The sequence below is a fragment of the Stegodyphus dumicola genome, chromosome 2, assembly GCF_044657685.1.
Source record: "Stegodyphus dumicola isolate Sdum_Otavi_A_Nest chromosome 2, ASM4465768v1".
In the NCBI taxonomy this organism is placed as follows: Eukaryota; Metazoa; Arthropoda; class Arachnida; order Araneae; family Eresidae; genus Stegodyphus; species Stegodyphus dumicola.
This window is the reverse complement of record NC_140769.1, coordinates 19,199,109-19,219,241: the sequence shown is the minus strand read 5'-3', so window position 1 is coordinate 19,219,241 and position 20,133 is coordinate 19,199,109. Positions and strand designations below refer to the sequence as shown.

Genomic DNA, 20,133 nt, shown 5'->3' with positions numbered 1-20,133 from the left:
AGAAAATTTAAGCATTTTTTTTTTGTTGTGATAATAATAAATTTTTGTTCATTTTTCATCGGACTTGTGCATTCATTTCATAACGAACCCGTACGCACGCAACAATATAAAACAAATAGATTACATCACTCATCTCCTACCTCTTCTGCCTATAGACATTTCGCAAATTATTTTAAGAGAACCAAAAGACAAATTAGACGATTATTCTTACATCAAGAAGATTCTGCTACAAAGATTCAAATTAAATGCTGAATCATTTCGAATTAAACTTACCACACACCAAAAACACGCTGGGTCCTTATGGAAAGATTTTGCTTACGATTTAAACAATTATCTCGAAGAGTGGCTTCATAGTCTCGATGTTACAGACTTTGAATCACTCAAAGACTTGGTCCTGACGGATCAGCTTAAAAGAAGAGTCAGTAGTGACGTTAAGGAGCATTTTATTGATACTTGGGAAAAAATAAAGAATTCATCTGAATTAATACAGAAATTGGATGATTATGAAGCTGTACGTGTTAAAAATACGAACTATAAAACTCAACTTCCTGGCAGGCGGAATTATTCTTACAAACCGCCCAAACACAAAGTAGAAAATCGAACAAGTGACATACAGGGAACTCATAAAACCTTTTCAAATCGTGTTCAGCAACAAACAGAGGAAAAGCGACCTCCTTTAACATGCTATGGGTGCGGAAAAACTGGTTTTATCAAGTCTAAATGTCCAGACTGTAACCCCCCAAAGACTTCAAATTCATCAAATTTTGGCACTATCCAAATCCGATCCTGTTTATCTTCCACTCGGACTGCTGTATTTCCAATTAGTATTGGTGGTGTTTCCGGTACAGCTTTCGCCGACACTGGTGCTAGTCACTCAATTGCAAGTGAATCCCTCTATCATATTCTGCAGAAACAAGATGCAGTATTTGAAAAGACAACACTAGAGGTTTCTTTCGCTGATGGTTTGGTATCTGAAAAAGAGGTACTTCGCACCAAACAAATTATTCTTCTCGAAGGCAGAGAGTTCAAAACTCCGCTCCTTGTTGCCTGATGCCAAAAATAACTCGACTCTGTTAGGAATTGACTTTCTTCAAAAAGCTAAAATTGTTTTAAATCTTGCTGAAAATAGGTGAACTTTTCTGATGAACCTCGAAGAAAATATAGCTTCGTGAAACCTCATCAATCCCAAGTACTGGAAGAAACCCCAGTTGTTGTAAACAACTGCCAACTACGAGAAAATGAAGGACAACAGTTAACTACAGCCCAACGGCTTGCAACTGATGCTTTGCTTAACAAATATCACACTGTCTTCAAAGTAGGGGGAGAGGCCACTCCATTCATTGAACACCATATTAACACAAGAAACAGCCCCCCTGTTTCAGTCCCTCCATATCGGATGAGCCCAAGTAAGAAAGAACTGTTGAAAAAGGAACTTGATTCCCTTCTAAAACAAGGTATCATAAAAGAATGTGAAAGCCCCTATGCCTCTCCTGTGGTTCTGATTCCCAAGGCAAATGGAAAAGTACGGTTATGCATTGATTATCGTAACCTAAATGCTCAAACCGTTCCAGACACTTATCCTTTGCCACGTATAGATGATTTGTTGAGTGAAGCAAAACCGACACCTTATATGTCAACTATTGATTTGAGATCCGGTTTATCATCAGGTGAGAGTAGCTGAGGAAGATCAAAATAAGACTGCTTTTGTTTGCCCTTTTGGTAATATAAATTTACCCGAATGCCCTTCGGATTGAGAAACGCTCCTGCCACTTTTTCTAGATTGATAGATAGGTTCCGTTCTGGACTTAATAATGTGTTTGCTTTGACATATTTAGATGATATCATCGTGCTGTCATCTAGCTTCGAAAAGCACCTTTCTGACTTAGAACAAGTTTTCCAACGTCTATCGTTATTCAAGCTCAATGCTAATCGTGAGAAGTGCCACTTCTGTTGTGAAAAAGTGAAATATTTAGGGCATTACATTACTAAGCATGGTATAGCTGTTGATCCACACAAGACTGCTGCCATTGCAGACATGCCATCGCCGAAAACTGTTAAGCAAGTGCAATCGTTCGTACAAACGTGTTCCTGGTATCGTCGATATATTCCAAATTTTTCTCAAATAGCCAAACCCTTAACGGATTTAACAAAGAAGAAAGCGCTGTGGAAGTGGGAAGCACAACAAGAAAATGCTTTCCAAGAGCTAAAATCCAAATTAATTAACCCGCCGATTCTTAAGCAAGCTGATGGAACGAAGCCTTTTATCATTCGCACAGATGCTAGCAATGTAGCCATTAGAGCAGTGTTGCTACAAGGGGAGAAAAATGAAGAACACCCTATAGAATATGCCAGCCGCTTGCTGACTGCATCAGAACGAAACTATTCCACCATAGAAAAAGAAGCCTTAGCAGTAGTATGGGCACTCAACAAATTTAGAGGATATGTTGAAAGCCAGTCTATCACAATCACCTCTGACCACCAACCATTGAAATGGCTGATGTCTTTAAAGTCACCAACTGGTAGGCTCGCAAGATGGGCCTTACAAATACAATCCTACAATCTGACTATCAATTACATTCCTGAACGATTGAACTTTATTGCTGATCTATTGTCTCGTCCTATTTGTGAACACTCAAGTACAGATTCTTGTCAAGTATGTGCTGTCTCTGTCGAAATCCCTACTATTAGCCCTGCAGAATTAAGACAATCACAGCTAGAAGATGATGATCTTCGGAAGATCATCGAAACTTTTGAGAGTCCAGACAAAGAAGCAGACTGTGCAACTTGGACTGGAAGAGGCTACGTTATGAACAGAGGAGTTTTGTACCGATATTCCCCTGATTCAGAAGAGGAAGAAGCTCAACTAGTTATACCTCAAAAAAGAAAAGCAGAAATCTTGAAAGAATATCATGATTCGCCAACGGTCGGTCACTATGGATCTGAAGGAACATTTTATCGAATAGCAAAAAGATACTACTGGGTTGGAATGAGAAAGGATATAGCAGAATATGTCAAAAGCTGTCTCGAATGCTGTCGTTATAAAGCCACTAATCAAAAGCCATCTGGCTTACTTCAAACTCCAGTCTATGCTCAACGTTTTGAGACCTTGTCAATTGATCTTTTCGGCCCCCTTCCTGAAACACCGTCTGGTGAAAAATGGATTTTTATTGTGCAGGACTGTGCTACGAAGTGGACAGAACTATTTGCTTTAAAGGAAGCCACGGCCAGAGAATGTGCCACTATTCTTTTGGAGGAAGTCGCCCTTCGATTTGGGTTACCTATGAAAATAATAAGTGATAATGGTACCCAGTTTACTAGTGCTGTTATGCAACAACTATGCTATATCTTGAACATTGATCAAAGTCTTACTCCTGTCTATCACCCACAATCTAACCCAGTTGAAAGGAAGAATAGAGATCTGAAACCACGTTTAGAAATACTTGTTGGTAACGACCATCAGTCATGATGGAAGGATAAACTGCCATTAATAAGGTTTGTTTGAATACAGCCAAATGTGATTCAACTGGACATTCTGCTTCTTTTCTTCAATTTGCGCGAGAGTTACGAACCTTAGATGATGTAAAGCATGATATAAAAGCAGTAATTGAGAACGATAATTTTGTTCCCGAAATTACTCCATATTTGAAACGTTTTGCAAGAAATGTACAACAGGTACGAGAAAGAGTCGAATTGCATCAAGATAAACAGAAACGTTATGCTGACAGAAAACGAAGAGAAATACCGAAATTCGTTCCTGGAGATAAAGTTTGGGTCACCCTCCACCCAATCAGCAAAGGTCCACTGAAGAAAACTGCTAAATTCATGCCGAAGAGAGATGGTCCTTATGTGATAGTGACTATAAGATCTCCAACCACTTATGATATTGCCGATCCTCATGAACCAGACAAAATTCTCGGCAAGTATCCTGTTTCAGCCTTGAATCCATATCAAGATCGAAATAAGTTTCAAAACTCAGCTCGTGTAACTCCAGTGGTTCCCTTAAAGAAAAGAGGACGCCCGAAACGTGTAATACCACCCGAATCTGCACCTGTTGCACAAGGTGCTGGTGACGCTAAATTTACTCCTCGTCAAACTGGAGCCCGTCCATCTGATTCTCCGCCCGCTGCACAAAGTAGACAAATGTCAGTTTCTGACTTCTTGCCGAGACGTCTACGAAGTCAGAGGGGGAGGATGTAACAGACCTATTTAAGTGTAATTGAACTATTTTATTCACGCCATGAACTCATGAACTGTAACCGAACTATTTTATTTAAACGCCATCTCGTGGCGATATGAAAAAACGTCGGTCGACCTCCAGCCGCCATGATGATAGCTTACTATGTTATGTTATTCTCAATGTTTGATGTTCCATTTCGTTTATGTTTCATTTTTATATATATTTCTTTTGTTTGTAACCGTTCCTGTGTGCTCTGTTAATAAATCCTTTTAAAGCTAGCCGGCATTAGTGTCTATTCAGGAACGGCTACATCACAGCCTTAAGTAACAGCGAGTACAGTAAGAGAGAAATATTGAGATAAACTGCTGAAGCACGTCCTATACATCGTCTTCCCACAGTATCCACTAATGGGGGGAAGCGTAACCAGCAAATTAACATTCATCCTTAGGAGTCAGATTCAGGACTCATTTTACCCGTTACACACATCTACTTCAAGGCTATAATTATATCAGCAGAGATCCACGGTCAAAGAAAACGTTCTCTTTCACTAAGATTCCCCTCATTTTTTGTTTCCACCCACTTATACCCTCATTCTGTTTTGCCCTGGAATTTTCATCAGCTATACTTTAAGTATATTCAATTTTTTTGTGATGATAAAAGAATTTCCCTCTCTACGATCAGAGCTTAAAATGGGCCGGAGCCCACCGCGTTTCGGCTCCGGTGCTTCTTACTTTCTGTAATAAATCATAATTCTAGCAGCAACGCACCGGAGCCCTGAATAAGAAGGCTGCGGCACTTCTTTTATGTAACTGAATAACAATTTCTACAAATTTTATCTTAAAAATTTTATTTTAACAATAAAATTATATTAAAAATCGCGTATTAAATTTCAATTTATCTCTTTACATTTTATTTAATTTTAATTATTTAATTACTTTAATATTTAATTATTTCAATAAATAATAATTAATTATTTAATAATTACTAATTAAATTGTAATTAATTAATTATATAATAATTATTGATTAAATAAGAATTTATAAACATTAATTAAATAGCTATCAATTAATTTGATAATAATTAACTCTTTAATTTTAAAATTGTTAATAAGTTTAATAGTCATTTTATTTATTTATTTACTCTTGTTTCTCTTTGCTGACGGTCTTCCATAGGGCTCCGGCACTTCTAATCTTAGAAATTAAGCCCTGCGCAGATGAAGTATTTCGACTGCAGTGCCACTAATTTGCATGCTGCAATTTTACTCAGCAATTGTTATTTGAGAACATATTCAAATTTTATACGGATTGGCTTACTTTTGGACGAGTTATCACTATTTTTGTGATTTTTCCGTAATTTTTGGAAGCCAGTGTAATCGATTCGTTAGATTCTGGGGCGATATTTGCAAATAATATTGATCCTTAAGTTTTAGACTTATTTTTAAATCCGAGTTTAATGAGAAGTTTAATAGAGTTCTATAGTCATAGAGGAAACAAAATTTCAAAGGTGAATCACTGTGTACAACAAAGCCTTAACAATGAGAGGTTTGTGAAAAGTGGCATGAGAGAATCCGATAACTACATATTGTTGGACATTAAAATTGTTATAGCAAAAAAAAGTAAATGGTAGAATTTTATTGTCTGTGTACAATACAATGGGCGGAAGACATGGTTAAATTTGCAGATGGTGAGTAGAATTCAGTATACAGAACTGAAACCTTTAGCAGCAGCAATAGCTGTAATCCAGTTGGCATCGAGTCGAACAGATACGGGTACTTTATTCCATGTGGCTTCAACTCTATAGCAGTGTTTATCAATCACAGTGAATGGCGCATAGTGGGGTACCAGACTCCAACCGGCAACCCATGACCAGACGTTCGTTGTGGGTGAGAGATTTAGATAACGTGTTGGCCAGGGCAAAAGATGAAAGCCGTCTATATCAACGTAGGTCAACGCGGCACAAACAGCATGCGATCGTGCATTATTTTGTTAAAAGAAAACATCAGGCAGTACTCGAAGATTGTGCCCAGATACGAGCTTTAACATCTCAGAAATGTAACAGCGGCTGTATACATTACCAGGTAATCGATAAGAGATGACCGGGATGTGTACCCATTGGCATCCAATACCAAGTACTGGGCCCGTATGACGATAAAGTAAGCCGGAAAAAATGTTCTTTCTCCGCGGTGCTTTTATCGTACAGATATATCTATCATGCTATACATAGAACTGGGATTCGTCTAAAATGACGTCGTAATGCTACTCCTGTACGCAGTGTCGTCGTTCATTGCACCACTGGAGGCATATTTGTCTGCAGCAGCATCAAGGGAAGCCGGAGCAACTGTCGTCATGCTAACAGTCGGCGGTGCTGCAGACTTCGTCGCAATATTCGTATGGACACTTATCATCCCTCATAGGGGCCAGATTCCTGACTCAGGATACATGACGTGGCCAGACTAACCTGCGAGCTCGAAATGATAACATATCTGCCATCCCGGGTGTTATTGTCCTAAGGCTTCTGAAATTCTGCATTACGTTTTATATGGCCCGAATCCATATTCGCCTGATTCCCAACAATGCAAGCAGCAATATGTCGAAACGGTAACGACAGTTCCGACATTCCACGATCCAACCGCGACTGAATTTCCACACGTGCTGGTAGGAATTTCTTCTTAGTGAGGTATAACACGACTTTTACATCATCAACCTATAAGGCTTTTAAGTTAATTAACTAGTTATTATGATCTTCATCATTACTATAACTTCTTTACGTATTCCTCATCAGAATGCAAATCAACTTTCTGTACATAAGCTGAAGCTTTTGAATCTTAGACAGCTAAATTGTTTTTAAGAGTCGCGCCGCACTATTAAAATTTCTTCAGCTCAACCTAAAAGTGATTATTCGCTTTATGTTTTTTAATTCACGAGCCAGTAAAATATTGGAGGCAGCAAAATATGTGTAGCCTTAAATTACTTTATCAAAGTTTAAATTTATTTGACTGTTATTTCTTAATTTACGTCGCTAGGAGAGGTGGTTTGACTTTCACACAGGTCGTGGCTTTTATCCCCGTATTCAAACTTGATTTCTAAATCAGAAATCCGTTGTGAAATCTTTCCATTCATACACAGTGTTCATGGTGTTACTCATACCTGCTCTATGTGCATGCTAATCATTTGCATATCCCAGCACGTAATATCTTTCGCGCAAATTTGATGCACGCCTCCTTCATGGTGTAGCAATTTTAATGTCCAGCAGTATAGATAAAATAATAAATTATCCATATACCAACCTCTTCTAAACCTTCTCATTAAAATCAGAAGGGCGGAGCGGATCTCCTTCCGAACGCCTGGATGCAAGTTGTGCATGTAAATTCGCGATGACAGTGGAATTCAGAGGATCTGCAACAGTGTCACTACTTTGTTTGAAAAATAGTTGTAATTAGCTTTTGCTAATTGAAACCAGTCTCAGTACCAAGTATTCAGTCAGCGAGTTCGAACAAGTATCTCAAGTACCTGTTTGTAGTTTTATGCTATTTTAATTCCAAAATTTAATTTTCTTAAAACGATAAAATAAGAACTAGTAGTTTTTCTTTCTTATTAATGTACAAATTTACACAAGTGTATTGTTTATTCTATTTTTCAATCCTCGTGATGCAATTTTTATAATACCTTAGATGTTGAATTTTTTCGTATTTAGACTGAAACAATGTTATTATTTTAAGGTTTCCAAGTGGATGAAAAAGAACTTACTTCTCGTCCTTACCGTTCTCGCTGTTGCTGTAGGAATAGCAGTCGGATTTGTTGCAAGAAAATTTTTATACAGCAATGATACCGTTATGGTTGTATCTTTCCCAGGTGAACTTCTCATGCGAATGCTTAAAATGCTAGTTCTACCGCTCATCATATCATCTATGATATCAGGTGAGTTCTAATGATATCAAATCCTGTCATTTAAACTACTTTTGTGTGTTGTGTGTGTGTATTCAGCGCTTTCCTACCCTTGTTGCAACTATGATATTAGGTTATTTAACCCTTTGCGGCACAGTGTGTCTGATCTGGACACACCTAAAAATTTCCTTCTATATACACAGAAAATTTGAAGGAAAAAGGATTTATAGGTTACTCTGAACCATCTTTATTTATAGTAGATGGCAGCTCAACACAAACCAGTCCATATATTTTAGCCATGTTTAGTTTTTTAAGACTTAAGACCCTCATTTTTGAAAGAAATCTTCCACATTTTTTTAGGGTATAAAAGGAATTGTTTGAAAAGAAATTTCTATGTTATTTTTTCGGCTGTATGCTAATGTCCTTATTCTGTATTAGTTTTAAATTTTTACCTTGAAATCTTGCCTAAAATCAAACGGGGAACCCTAGGTGTGCCCAGGCCGGGGCACCGATATCTAGGGCGATCACCGATAATCTAGGGCAATTGAGTCTGTATTCTTTGTTTCTCCGCATCTCATCGGTCAGTTCATTGACAACAATGCTCGTTTCAGCACTCTTTTCGAAGCTCTATTCAATCAGTGTGCCCACTTTGGGCACACCCACAGAATTAAACGGTAAGTGCTACCTTCATAAAATTTTCCTTATGGACTCCTCTAGGCCTAATTAGACTGCCTAACCTTTTTTTTTTTTTTTTTTAAATCAAAACTCCAACTTTAAAAAGTAGCGTGCGAGAAAGGATTAAGTATGAAAGGACACGACAGCTATCTGCCTAGAATGAGAGATGCCTTAGTGGCGGACTTGGGCACTGGCTCATATTCGCGTTGCATATGGGAGAAACCACAGAAATAAACCATGTAGCCAGCCTGTTCGTCTCGGATGAAACCCTCTTCAAACTCCCTGTTTTAACCATTTGGCCATTGGTGGGCTGCAGCTATGATATATTAAATGCCTTTTGAATATAATCGATGGGCATTCTCAGAAAACGCGTTAAATTTACATCTGTGTGAGAAATTCAGTAACTTTCAAGTAGAATTCCTCATACGACGATACATCGGTTTGCACATATTAATGGTATTAGCAGAGTTGATAAATTGGCATTAATTTCATAATTAACTCGTGAAACCCACTCTCCGCACTCAAAATTTTATTTCCTGTTCAGCTTACCAGAGAATTTTGATTTTTAGTGCGTTTAAGTCTTGCAAAGGCAGACAACGGGACACATGGCCTAAGGCAATAAGTAATAATCGTAACAGTTGACAGGGCTTAAAAAAGCCAATGAATACCGTTCCTAAGTGCAACGGCTGTCCAGCAGGTGGAAAAAAGAAAAAGTTATTATTTTTACTTTATCACATTATTAATTAAAACTCATCATACAACAAGAAAGAATTGAAGACATCTTCAAGAATTTATAGATCTGGATAAAACATGCACAAATTTCAACTAGTACAGCACATTCAGCAGTATAACTAGATCGTGTCCGCAAAAATCCTTAACTGCCTTTAATTTCAAAACTTTTGGTCATAGACATATACTTCTACTAATACGAATGTTTAGAATGGCAAAAATATCTATGTTTTGGCTTTTAAATTTAAAAGGTCAGTTAGGACATACAAAATCTAATTTTTTAAGAAATAAAACAAACATTGCATTGCAAATTTTAATTGTGCTAATGTAAATTCACTGTTATTAAGGTTTATTTTTGATTTGAAATGAAACTGTTGCATTAATATTGAATTTATTTTCGTCAGTTAAGTTTTTTCATAACGAACAGGTTTTTCTTTTTTCTGGACGGAAACGGGCGTTAAATTGCTTGATCATTGTGCGGTAATTACTATTTAAATGAACCAGTTAGTATTTATAATTTCAACCTTTACTATAACTTCTCCTTTTCGTTTTCTCACCAGAAATGCTAATGAGATTAGACAGTATTTAAGCTGAGGTTTGGGGATTGTCAGACAGAGCACGTCTCTGCCTCTCGAGGCTATGTTACGAGGTTTCGCCAGCTCTAAGATCGAAATTATTCAGCTTTGCGTTATAGATGCCGTCATTTAAATTCTTACACCGGTTGAAACTTTGAGTCAACTTAGTGTTACAGTTAAATTGTTACTAACATCACCACAAGTGGTGGCTGATTATGCAAGCATCTGACGTGCATTTTATGTTCAGGTTCTGATTTAAATACAAAGGCATTTTCTTCCAACTTTTTCAAGACTGTAGTTTATTTCAGATGCAGCGATAATTCATTTAACATCTGTTAGGAGTTTCATGCTCGTTTATATGCTCATAAAGAAAAATTATAAATGTTACTGTAATGGATTTTCCTAGTGAGTTTCATGTGGATCAAGAGTGTAGAGACATTAGGATTTGGGGGGGGATGTTAGGAGACATGAAAAATGAGCAATGCCCTCGCCGGGACTCCAACCATGGAACTCTTGATTATGCCACGAGCGTACTGACCACTACACTACGAAGGCATGTTAAGAAGATGGGAGAAATATATACTCCCCTTTTAAAGGGTATCTGGGGTTTTTAGCGAACCCAATCACCAAATCCTGGTGGTGAAGAATCGTCATTCACCATCTTTTAGTTCGGGTGCCACTGTAGAGACATTAGAATTTTTTTATGCTGGGAGACATGAAAAATGAGCAATGCCCTCGCCGCCGGAACTCGAATCACGGACCTTTCGGTTACGCACCGAGCGTGCTGACCACTACACCACAAAGGCGGAAGAAATAAAACTACTCTCCCTTTCAAAGGGCGACTGGGTTTTAGGGGACCCAATCACCAACTCCTGGTGGTGAAGAATCATCAACCACCACCTTTCTTAGTTCGAGCGCCACTGCAGAGACATTAGGTTATTTCCAAATAGGAGACATGAAAAATGAGCAATGCCCTCGTCGGGACTCCAACCTCTCGAATACGCGCCGAGTATGCTGACCATTACACCCCGAAGGCATGCTAAGAAGGCGGGAGAAATACCTTATAAAAGTAGTCTAGGTTGTCTTGTCACTTGGCTTTTGATGTGGACACGAGAAAAGCTTCAGTTTCGGGAGGGGGAAGAAAAATCATTTCTTTCATACTCATGCTTACATTTTTGTTGCAAGTGTGACATTTTCTTATTCCATTTTATATGACTATTACTATGGGAAGATTTTTCATGGAAATTTAGTTTTCCTATACGTCTGGAGCTATTTTATTATACATCCCAAACTGATGTGAACATAATATAATGTACACTGCTCAAAAATATATATATATATATATATATATATATATATACAGTCAAAAGTCGTTAATCCGGACTCGTCGGGACTTCGGCGATTCCGGATTATCGACTTTTCCGGATTATAGATCATCAGTTTAAATCTCGTAAGATGGCATGCAGAAATTCTAAAATTAAAAATATGAAACCGTAATTTATGAAATAAAGAACAATTATGATCTAAAGGGTATCAAAATTTGGAAAAAGAAAAAGCTTAATATTTATTTGTTTACTTTATTAAACATTTCTTTAAATGTAAGTTGTTTAAGTTTTGCTTCGTTTCATGTGATAATACTTTCTCTTTAATTCTATTAAACAGACATAATTTCTTGTTCAGTTACAAAGTTCCGCTGTTCAAGTCCTATAATTGCTGTGTCGAGAACACCGACTAATTTGTCAATCGAAATTTTTTCGTTTTCAATAACCTCTGTTACTTTCTTCACTATCGAAAGCGAATTATAATGACGAGGAACTTGTTTTAAATCATATCAAAGACGGAGCATATCGAGATGAAATACTACATTTGGTAAGGAATTATAAGCCAAATAAAATAAAAACATCTGCGCTGAAGATAAGGATAGTGCTGACAGATCAACTTCCAATTCATTACGCGCCAGCCGCGGCGATCGCCCCGCCGAGCAGCGTGAAATTGATAAACAGATTTCGGATTTCAAAACATACTTTCGTTTTAGATCCTTTACATATTAACAAATATATATCGGAAATTCTATTTGATATAATCGAAAGTTTAAGCTTACTTTTATAAAATTGCTCTTACAGTCTGCAAAAAATAATAAGCCGGATCCAATTCGAAAATTAAGGAACAACGCAATCATCAACATTAACTGAAATAGATAATTAGATAATTTTAGCTTATACGTCCATTATACATAAAACGCGCACGCGAAAACGTATTCTGCACTTGCGCACACTCATATGCGCAGTCGTAAAAGGTCTTACGCGCACGCGTAAACGCCTATGCGCATGTGTCAACGCGGCGCATGCGCAGAAAGTTTTTGATTTTGAGGTCCGGATTATAGATCATTCCGAATTATGGGTGTCCGAATTAACGACTTTTGACTGTACTCCCCTTTTTTCCAGAGATCGACTGACATGACTCAACGATGCATTACTATAATACTATTTGTCAAATCAAGTGGATGCTTATTTCAAAAGTGTTTAGCAGCCGAATTTTTGAAATGTGTTCTTATTTTACTAACTTGCTTTGCAGTGCTTCCTATTGCCCCTCAGTACATAAACATCTTCTCACATCTCCTTAAAACCCACTAGTGGGTGATGATATTAGAAAACTATAGTATATACAAAGAAAATAATACTGAAATTTTGAAACATAAGTAAAACTTGCTTCACATCTGTATCAGAAAAAATAATAGGAATATGATTTTTCTTCATATGATGTATCTTAAACAAGTATAAATTCTAATGGAATAACTGTATTTTTTTTTTAAAGGTTTGGCACAACTAGATGCAAAAGCGTGTGGGAAAATGGGATCATGGGCTCTGTTGTACTATATATCGACTACAATATTTGCTGCTGTTTTAGGTATAATCCTTGTCCTTGGTATTCAACCTGGTGACCCAACTATAAAAGAACAGCATGATTACAATGGAGATACACGACAAGTATCTACTTTGGATGCCTTTCTAGATCTAATAAGGTAATTTATTCAAAAGCATTTATAATGAACATTTAAAATTAGCTACAAAGCCAATTTTTTAAAATAACTTTCCAATACAGATTTTACAATTAATTCCTTTCTTCTTCATTCTTCAAATTAATACTGTAAGTTCGAACCTAAATATGAATTGTCAAAGCTAAACTTTAATATAGTTTAAAATAACAATAATAAAAATTCTGAAAATAATTTAAGACTTGAGGCTGTATAATTTGGGTCATCGTACTTCTGTGCTGAAAAAAGCAGGAAATCGCAGTGTCCCAAACTGGATAATTATGAATTATGACAAAGAAAGATAACATACTAATTCATAATATTCTAAGGCACATTCGTATTATTTTCATAGTTAGGCATTAAATTATTTAATTTGATTACCATGGTTTGATTTCGAAAAACAATGCTTGAATATTCGGTTGATTTTGCATCTGAATAAACAGTGCTATATCTTCATGCTTGAACTATGGATTATTCCTTACAGAAATATGTTTCCAGAAAACTTATTAACAGCTTGTTTCCAGCAAGTAGAAACTGTGTTTAAGGCCAATTCTAGATATGTTGCAGCATCTCCCATGGATTATGTAGATGGTGAAGTCACACTGAAGAATGATTCCTTTCTCTTAACTTACTTCGAAAGGTCACAAGTTTATAAAGATGGTACTAATGTCTTAGGTAAGTATGATTAGATGACCATATTATTTACTCATGGATTGCAAATCTTTATGTATACTTCTATGCATTCACAAAATAGGTTAATCCACTTGCAAACAATGGACGATCTTTTTTGGAAAAATGCATCAGATTTGTCTTTAAGGGGAAGTATAGTAGAGCATTGATTATCAACATAACTGGTATAGTAATCATCTTGGGTAATGTAAAATTCAGTGAACAGACATAATTTCAAATCATGTAAATCTTTAAGTTTTCTGATACTGTTTATGTGAAATTCTAAAAATAAGAGCACAAATATAATTATTTATATTTTAATAAATTCTTGTCTTCATAGATAAAAATTTGTTTCCTTAATTACCAAATAATTCATATAAGTTTTCATTTCGTGATGAAAATATTAATGAAAAGAACTGAAATATACAAATTCCATGAAAATTTATGGAAACGGTGAAATTTTGTCAAATTTCTTCCATTCAGTTTTAAAAGACAGCTGCCCCCCTCCCAGAAATTAAGCTTTTTTTGCGATGGTTCTATAATGCTATTAGCTACTGCACGATTATGTCCTTCAACAAAATATCCGTAAGAGAAGCATCAGGATATTGCTTTAAATATTAGATTAGATGGCTTTGCGGAAATCATCTGTTCCTATTAATGACCAAGCTATAAAATATGATGTATTTATAGCAGGTTCCATTTAATGCGATCACACTTGCCCAAGACTATTTTGATAACATTAAAAATGAACAAAAATATCCTTTCAAATAAACAACAGGAATTTAACTAATTTAATGTAAGCAGAAAAATAGAAATACTTATTTTTGCAGCATTCCAACTAGTCATTAGAGTAAAGAATTTTTTTAATTTATTGATTTATTTTGACCTTATTTAGAGAATTTACTTCGGGTTGAAAAATTCATATACACGTACACGGTGTATTTTATGTATGTGCAATGTATTCTTATTATTCCACATATGCGATGTATCGAATTGCCAAAATCCTGCCTACATAAACAGGCTGAAGTAATCAAAATAAATTGAAATCAAGATTTCAGCATGGTTAATTTTCAAATTTTACATTTCCTTGTCATCCTCAGCAGCACTGAAATTTTTTTTTTTTTTTTTGTTCTCTGGATCTGTGCTGGAATGATTTTTTTTCTTTTTTTTTTTTTTTTTCACTGAGAGCTTGAAAATTTGATTCGCTATCTTTTATATTTACCCATTCCAAACTGTCATCCATTTATCCATCGAAACATGTCTATGAATTAATTGTCAGTTAGTGCTGCTTTTATTTTTAATGCATGTAAAACACATTATTGTAATGCACAATAAGAAGGCTGCTAAAAATAACCAATCACTGATAAATTATTCAATTATAAGGCTGTATCTTTTCTAATGTTACTATATTTTCCCAATTATTTCTTAAAATTGACTGCTAGCTTGGTTAATACAGACATTAATTGATAGAGTGTATTTAATTTTGCAAGTATTTGTTTATAGGGAGAATAATAACTAAATTATGTAAGTTTTGCATACACAATTTTTAAATTAAAGGTTATTATATTTCTTACTGCTTTTTACAGGCCTCATCGTTTTTTGTATAGCATTTGGCATCATCGCTGGCCAGCTTGGTGAATTTGGAGCACCAATGGTTCATTTCTTTGTCATCTTGAATGATATTATAATGAAGATTGTGATTCTCATCATGTGGTAATTCTCTTTTCATTTTTGTTATACTGTAAATCAAAATTAATAGAGTAATCACCTGAAAATGAAAGTGTCCCAGATAAAAAAGCGACAGCTACATTAGTTAAATGTCAGAGAACAAAGACAAATATATGAATTTTTTAAATTGCCATGGTTACATATTCTTCAAAACAATAGCAGTTTAACTATTAGACTTGTTTATAAAAATGGCATTTTATTTAGTGAAAGTATTAAGAATAAAAAAGTACGCTTTTATAAGATGCAAAAGTATTAATTTAGAAGTCAAATAACAAAAAAAAAAAAAGCTTATATTTTCAAGTTTTCACAGGACTAGTTTCAATGGTTTTACCGAACCAACATCCTCAGCTGCAAAAGCACAAATGAATCAAAGTGCAAAAGTGTTTAGATTAAATGTTACAAAAACAACAATGTTACAAAGTCGAATATCAGAAGCAATGATTTATCAAATTTTAAAACTGTATGAAAATCACAGGCAAGATCATATCAAACAAAATTTGAGAAAATAAAACATTAAGTTAGTCTTAAAACCAGACATTTATATTCATCAGGTTGCTGGAATTTTGATGTCTTCAAAAATAGCTGTATACTTGCTTTCTCAAGCATTCATTAGGAATGGCCAAATTCAGTGGTTATTTAATTATCTCATCACCAAAATGTTGCCTTGGGTGCATCATAGGTAGTAACAATATTATACCCATGATTGGAAGGGGGAGAAAGGGCAACACACATACCAGAAAGCCTTATGCAGGAATGAACCCACACCTTTGCATCAGGCTAGCAATCAGCTTTCACAAACCATTACACTGTTGAGAACTGCTAGTTCCTGGAAAACTGAAGATACCAAAATTAACTGCCTATCAAATTAAAGAAAATTTGGGCTTAAAAAGTATTGTGTGCGTGTAGGGGAGGAGGCACAACTTCAAAGTGTACTTTGGAAGGGGATCAAGAAATTAGAACCAAAAAATTCTTTTAAAATTTATATGCAATTGATTTTATAGTCCAAAGAAAGGTAAGGTACTTGACTTCAAATTTTTTTCAAACAGTTCATGACGAAAATGCTGTGGCAAAACTGTGATTTTTCAAACAATTAATTGGGTAAAATGGTAGTTTGTGGAAATGGATGCAAGAATAAATATCATTGCTTGTACATAATCTATTCATTGAGAATACAGAACTTTATTCATGGCAGTAGTATTTTGAGAAGTATGTATTTTATTAACACTTGAAATTAGGTATATTATCTATGCAAACGCACTGCAAGTAATTAAAAGAAAAAAAAAAAACTTAAAGGCAAAACTAATGTTTACTTCATTCAGTAAAATTTACTTTTTATACTTTCTAGGTATTCTCCAATTGGCATCATGTCTTTGATAATTGGAAAAATTATGGCCATCAAGGACTTAGCAAAGACAGCCGAGCAACTGGGTCTCTATATGCTGACAGTAGTAATAGGATTGGCTATTCATGCTTGCGTGACTCTGCCTTTCCTCTATTTTATTATTACTCATAAGAACCCTCTCACTTTCTTCAAGGGAATGCTTCAAGCTTGGGTAACAGCTTTGGGAACGGCTTCTAGGTGAGAAAATTTTTTAAAGTAATCATGTAAGATATATTATTGGAAATTCTGAGCAGTGAAATAAATTATTTTTTTAACCAATGCATTTTCCACCATCTCCAGTACACACACATTTACCAACTAAAAAAAAAACCATTTCATTTGAACTTTAGAAAGTAATACTAGTACAGTAGAAGTCCATTAGTCCGGCATCCAACAGTCCGGAATGCCCGATAGTCCCGCATCGCTCCGGAAAATTGTAAAAATTTTGGTTTTCTCCAAAAGTGTGTCTTTAAAGCAAATAAAACCGCTCGAGAGCTATTCGGAAGTTTTCAGGGTAGTTCGAGATCATCCGGAAGCGCTCGGTATTGTTCGGAAACAATTAGCGGCCGGCTAGTCTATTATTGTTGCAAATATTGTTGCTACTCTGCTCCCACCTAACGTAACATCTTTGATTCAACCCATGGACCAAGAGGTTATTCAAAATTTTAAATGCTTTTATAGAAGGTCTTTTATTCAAGGCCTGTTAAATGCCGACTGTGACGTGATTGATTTTCAAAAAATGTTTACAGTAAAAGATGCCGTCTATGCTATTGCACAGTCTTGGAACCAGGTAAAAAATACAACACTCCAAAAATGCTGGAGAAAACTTTGGGCCAGCTGCAAACCCTGTGTACGTTCCGTTGTTTAAATATAGTGGACTGTAAATTGACTTGATATTACTTCAGTATAGAACCCAAAAAACCTCAGACTCATAACGTTGACCGAAACTTCTTTATTGACTTTCAAAGAGTAAGTTAGTTGAGGAACGGCGAAGACCACACAAACTCCGACTTCAGTAGCGGCTTACCAAACACAAATTCAGAACCTCTGCCTAGTTGAAACTCCAGTAATTCACAGCAACCTCGAAGCTCTAACCGCGAGCTTTAAAAACCTAACAAATTTGCGTCTGCGCCGCTCCTCGGTACAAAGAAAGAAATACAATTTGCATAACATCGAACATACCCCCAGCCTTGAAGTCCCAAGGGGGTTCAAACAATAAATTTAAACTGTTGAACTGCATAAACCTGAAAAATAAAAATTAAAGTCTCTAAATCAAGAATTAAATGGCAAAGCGCATAGCTTTGCTATAGGTCGTTTTATTTCACCATTAGACGTGCGTAAACTCACCACTCGAACTTTCTCATCCAAACCAGTATATACTTCAGTAATTCTACCTAATTTCCAACGTAGCGGAGGTAGATTTTCGTTCTTAATAAGAACCATATCACCAATCTTCAGGTCTTGTTGTACCTTGCACCACTTGGGTCTCTGCTGCAATCTAGATAAATACTCACTGCTCCAACGATTCCAGAAATGTTGAAATAACCTTTGCACGTTCCTCCAACGGTCACTGCAGCTCATGGTTTCTTGAAATTGGTTAGATTCTGGAATAGCGCTTAAAGCCGCTCCGGTTAAAAAGTGTCCTGGTGTTATCGCCTCCAAGTCGCTACAATCACTTGAAGCTGGTACTAAAGGCCTAGAATTAAGACAGGATTCAATTTGGGTTATTAATGTCAAAAATTCCTTGTATGTTAAAATAAGTGTTCCTAAACATCTTTTTAAGTGATGTTTCATAGACTTGATACCCGCTTCCCAAAGCCCTCCAAAATGAGGGGCAGAGGGAGGATTAAATAACCATTTAATATTTTCTGAAGAAATATAACCCTGTAGCTGTTCATCACGTTGAACAATAGAAAAGGCTTTCCTTAATTCTTTATTAGCTCTTATAAAATTCGTTGCACAATCACTGTGAATTTCACACGGTTTGCCTCTACGAGCTATAAACCGCTTAAGTGTCGCGAGGAATGATTTTGTTGAAAGATCTCCAACTAATTCTAAGTGTATTGCTCTTGTAGTAAAACAAATAAATAGACATACGTAACACTTAAAGATTTTGACTCCTCTACCAGGACGATATTTTACGTTAAATGGTCCTGCTAAATCAATCCCTACACGAGAAAAAGCTCTACTTTGAGTAACTCTTGAAGCCGGTAAATCTGCCATTAGCTGAGTTGCAGTTTGCGCTCTAACTCTACGGCAGATAACACATTGGTTTATACACTTTCTTATAATATCTCTAGCATTCACAATCCAAAATCTATGTCGTATGACAGAAGTGAGTAGCTGCGTACCTGCGTGAAGGTACGTGTCATGATAATGCTTAATAATTAAACGCGTAACATTGTGATTCTTAGGTAAAATCATAGGATGTTTCTGATTATTTGAAACTGTAGAGTTTCTGAGCCTTCCGCCTACACGCATTACTCCCGCGGAATCCAAAAAAGGACTTAAAGACAGTAATTTACTTGATGTCTTCAAGGGTTTACCAGATTCTAAACAGAATAATTCTTCTGGAAATTCGGCTCTTTGCACAATTCTAACAATCATAGAAGTAACTTCACAGAATTCTTCAGTAGATAAATAACCCTTTATACGCTCTGTAGGTAACTTACTACAATTATTTCTGAATCTTAAACACCACGCTAACACTCGACATAACTTTAACCATGATGAAAATCTTGAAAACACACTAGGCTCTTCAAATTTGGAAACATTTGAACTGAAACTCTTTTTCAATTCCTTCAACATAACTTCACTCTCTAATTCTACACTTGAATTTTGCTGTACATGAATTAGGGATTCGTTTAACCACTGCGGTCCCTTCATCCATAACTCACATTGTAGGAATTCTGATGGAATAAAACCTCTGGTCCCACAGTCTGCAGGATTTTCTTTCCCAGCAACATAATTCCATTGAATACCTGGAACAGCTTCCTGGATTTTTGCAACTCGATTTGCCACAAAAGGTAACCAACGGCGAGGTTCGGACGAGACCCATGCCAATGTAACCCGCGAGTCGGTCCATGCGTAAATATTGTTAATAGTCAGTTCTATGCCTGATAATACTGCATATAAGAGGTTGGTTAAAAGTAACGCAGCACACAACTCTAGTCTCGAAAGAGACTGGGTTTTTAAGGGCGCTACTCTGGTTTTCGATGTCAGAAGGCTGATATCTGAAGCCAGAAGACTGACGAATCAAGGTCGATTGTACGGAGATAGAT

At 36.0% G+C, this 20,133-nt stretch overlaps 1 protein-coding gene across 1 annotated transcript in view; it reads left to right on the top strand.

Annotated features, from left to right (window-relative positions):
• LOC118198669 (excitatory amino acid transporter-like) overlaps positions 1 to 20,133 on the top strand; it is a 93,353-nt gene that overhangs the window by 35,682 nt on the left and 37,538 nt on the right. The window contains exons 3-7 of the mRNA XM_085810490.1: positions 7,896 to 8,094; positions 12,855 to 13,062; positions 13,559 to 13,749; positions 15,330 to 15,456; positions 16,817 to 17,050. Coding sequence (XP_085666616.1) covers positions 7,896 to 8,094; positions 12,855 to 13,062; positions 13,559 to 13,749; positions 15,330 to 15,456; positions 16,817 to 17,050 — 959 coding nt within the window. The remainder of the gene's footprint in view (positions 1 to 7,895; positions 8,095 to 12,854; positions 13,063 to 13,558; positions 13,750 to 15,329; positions 15,457 to 16,816; positions 17,051 to 20,133) is intronic.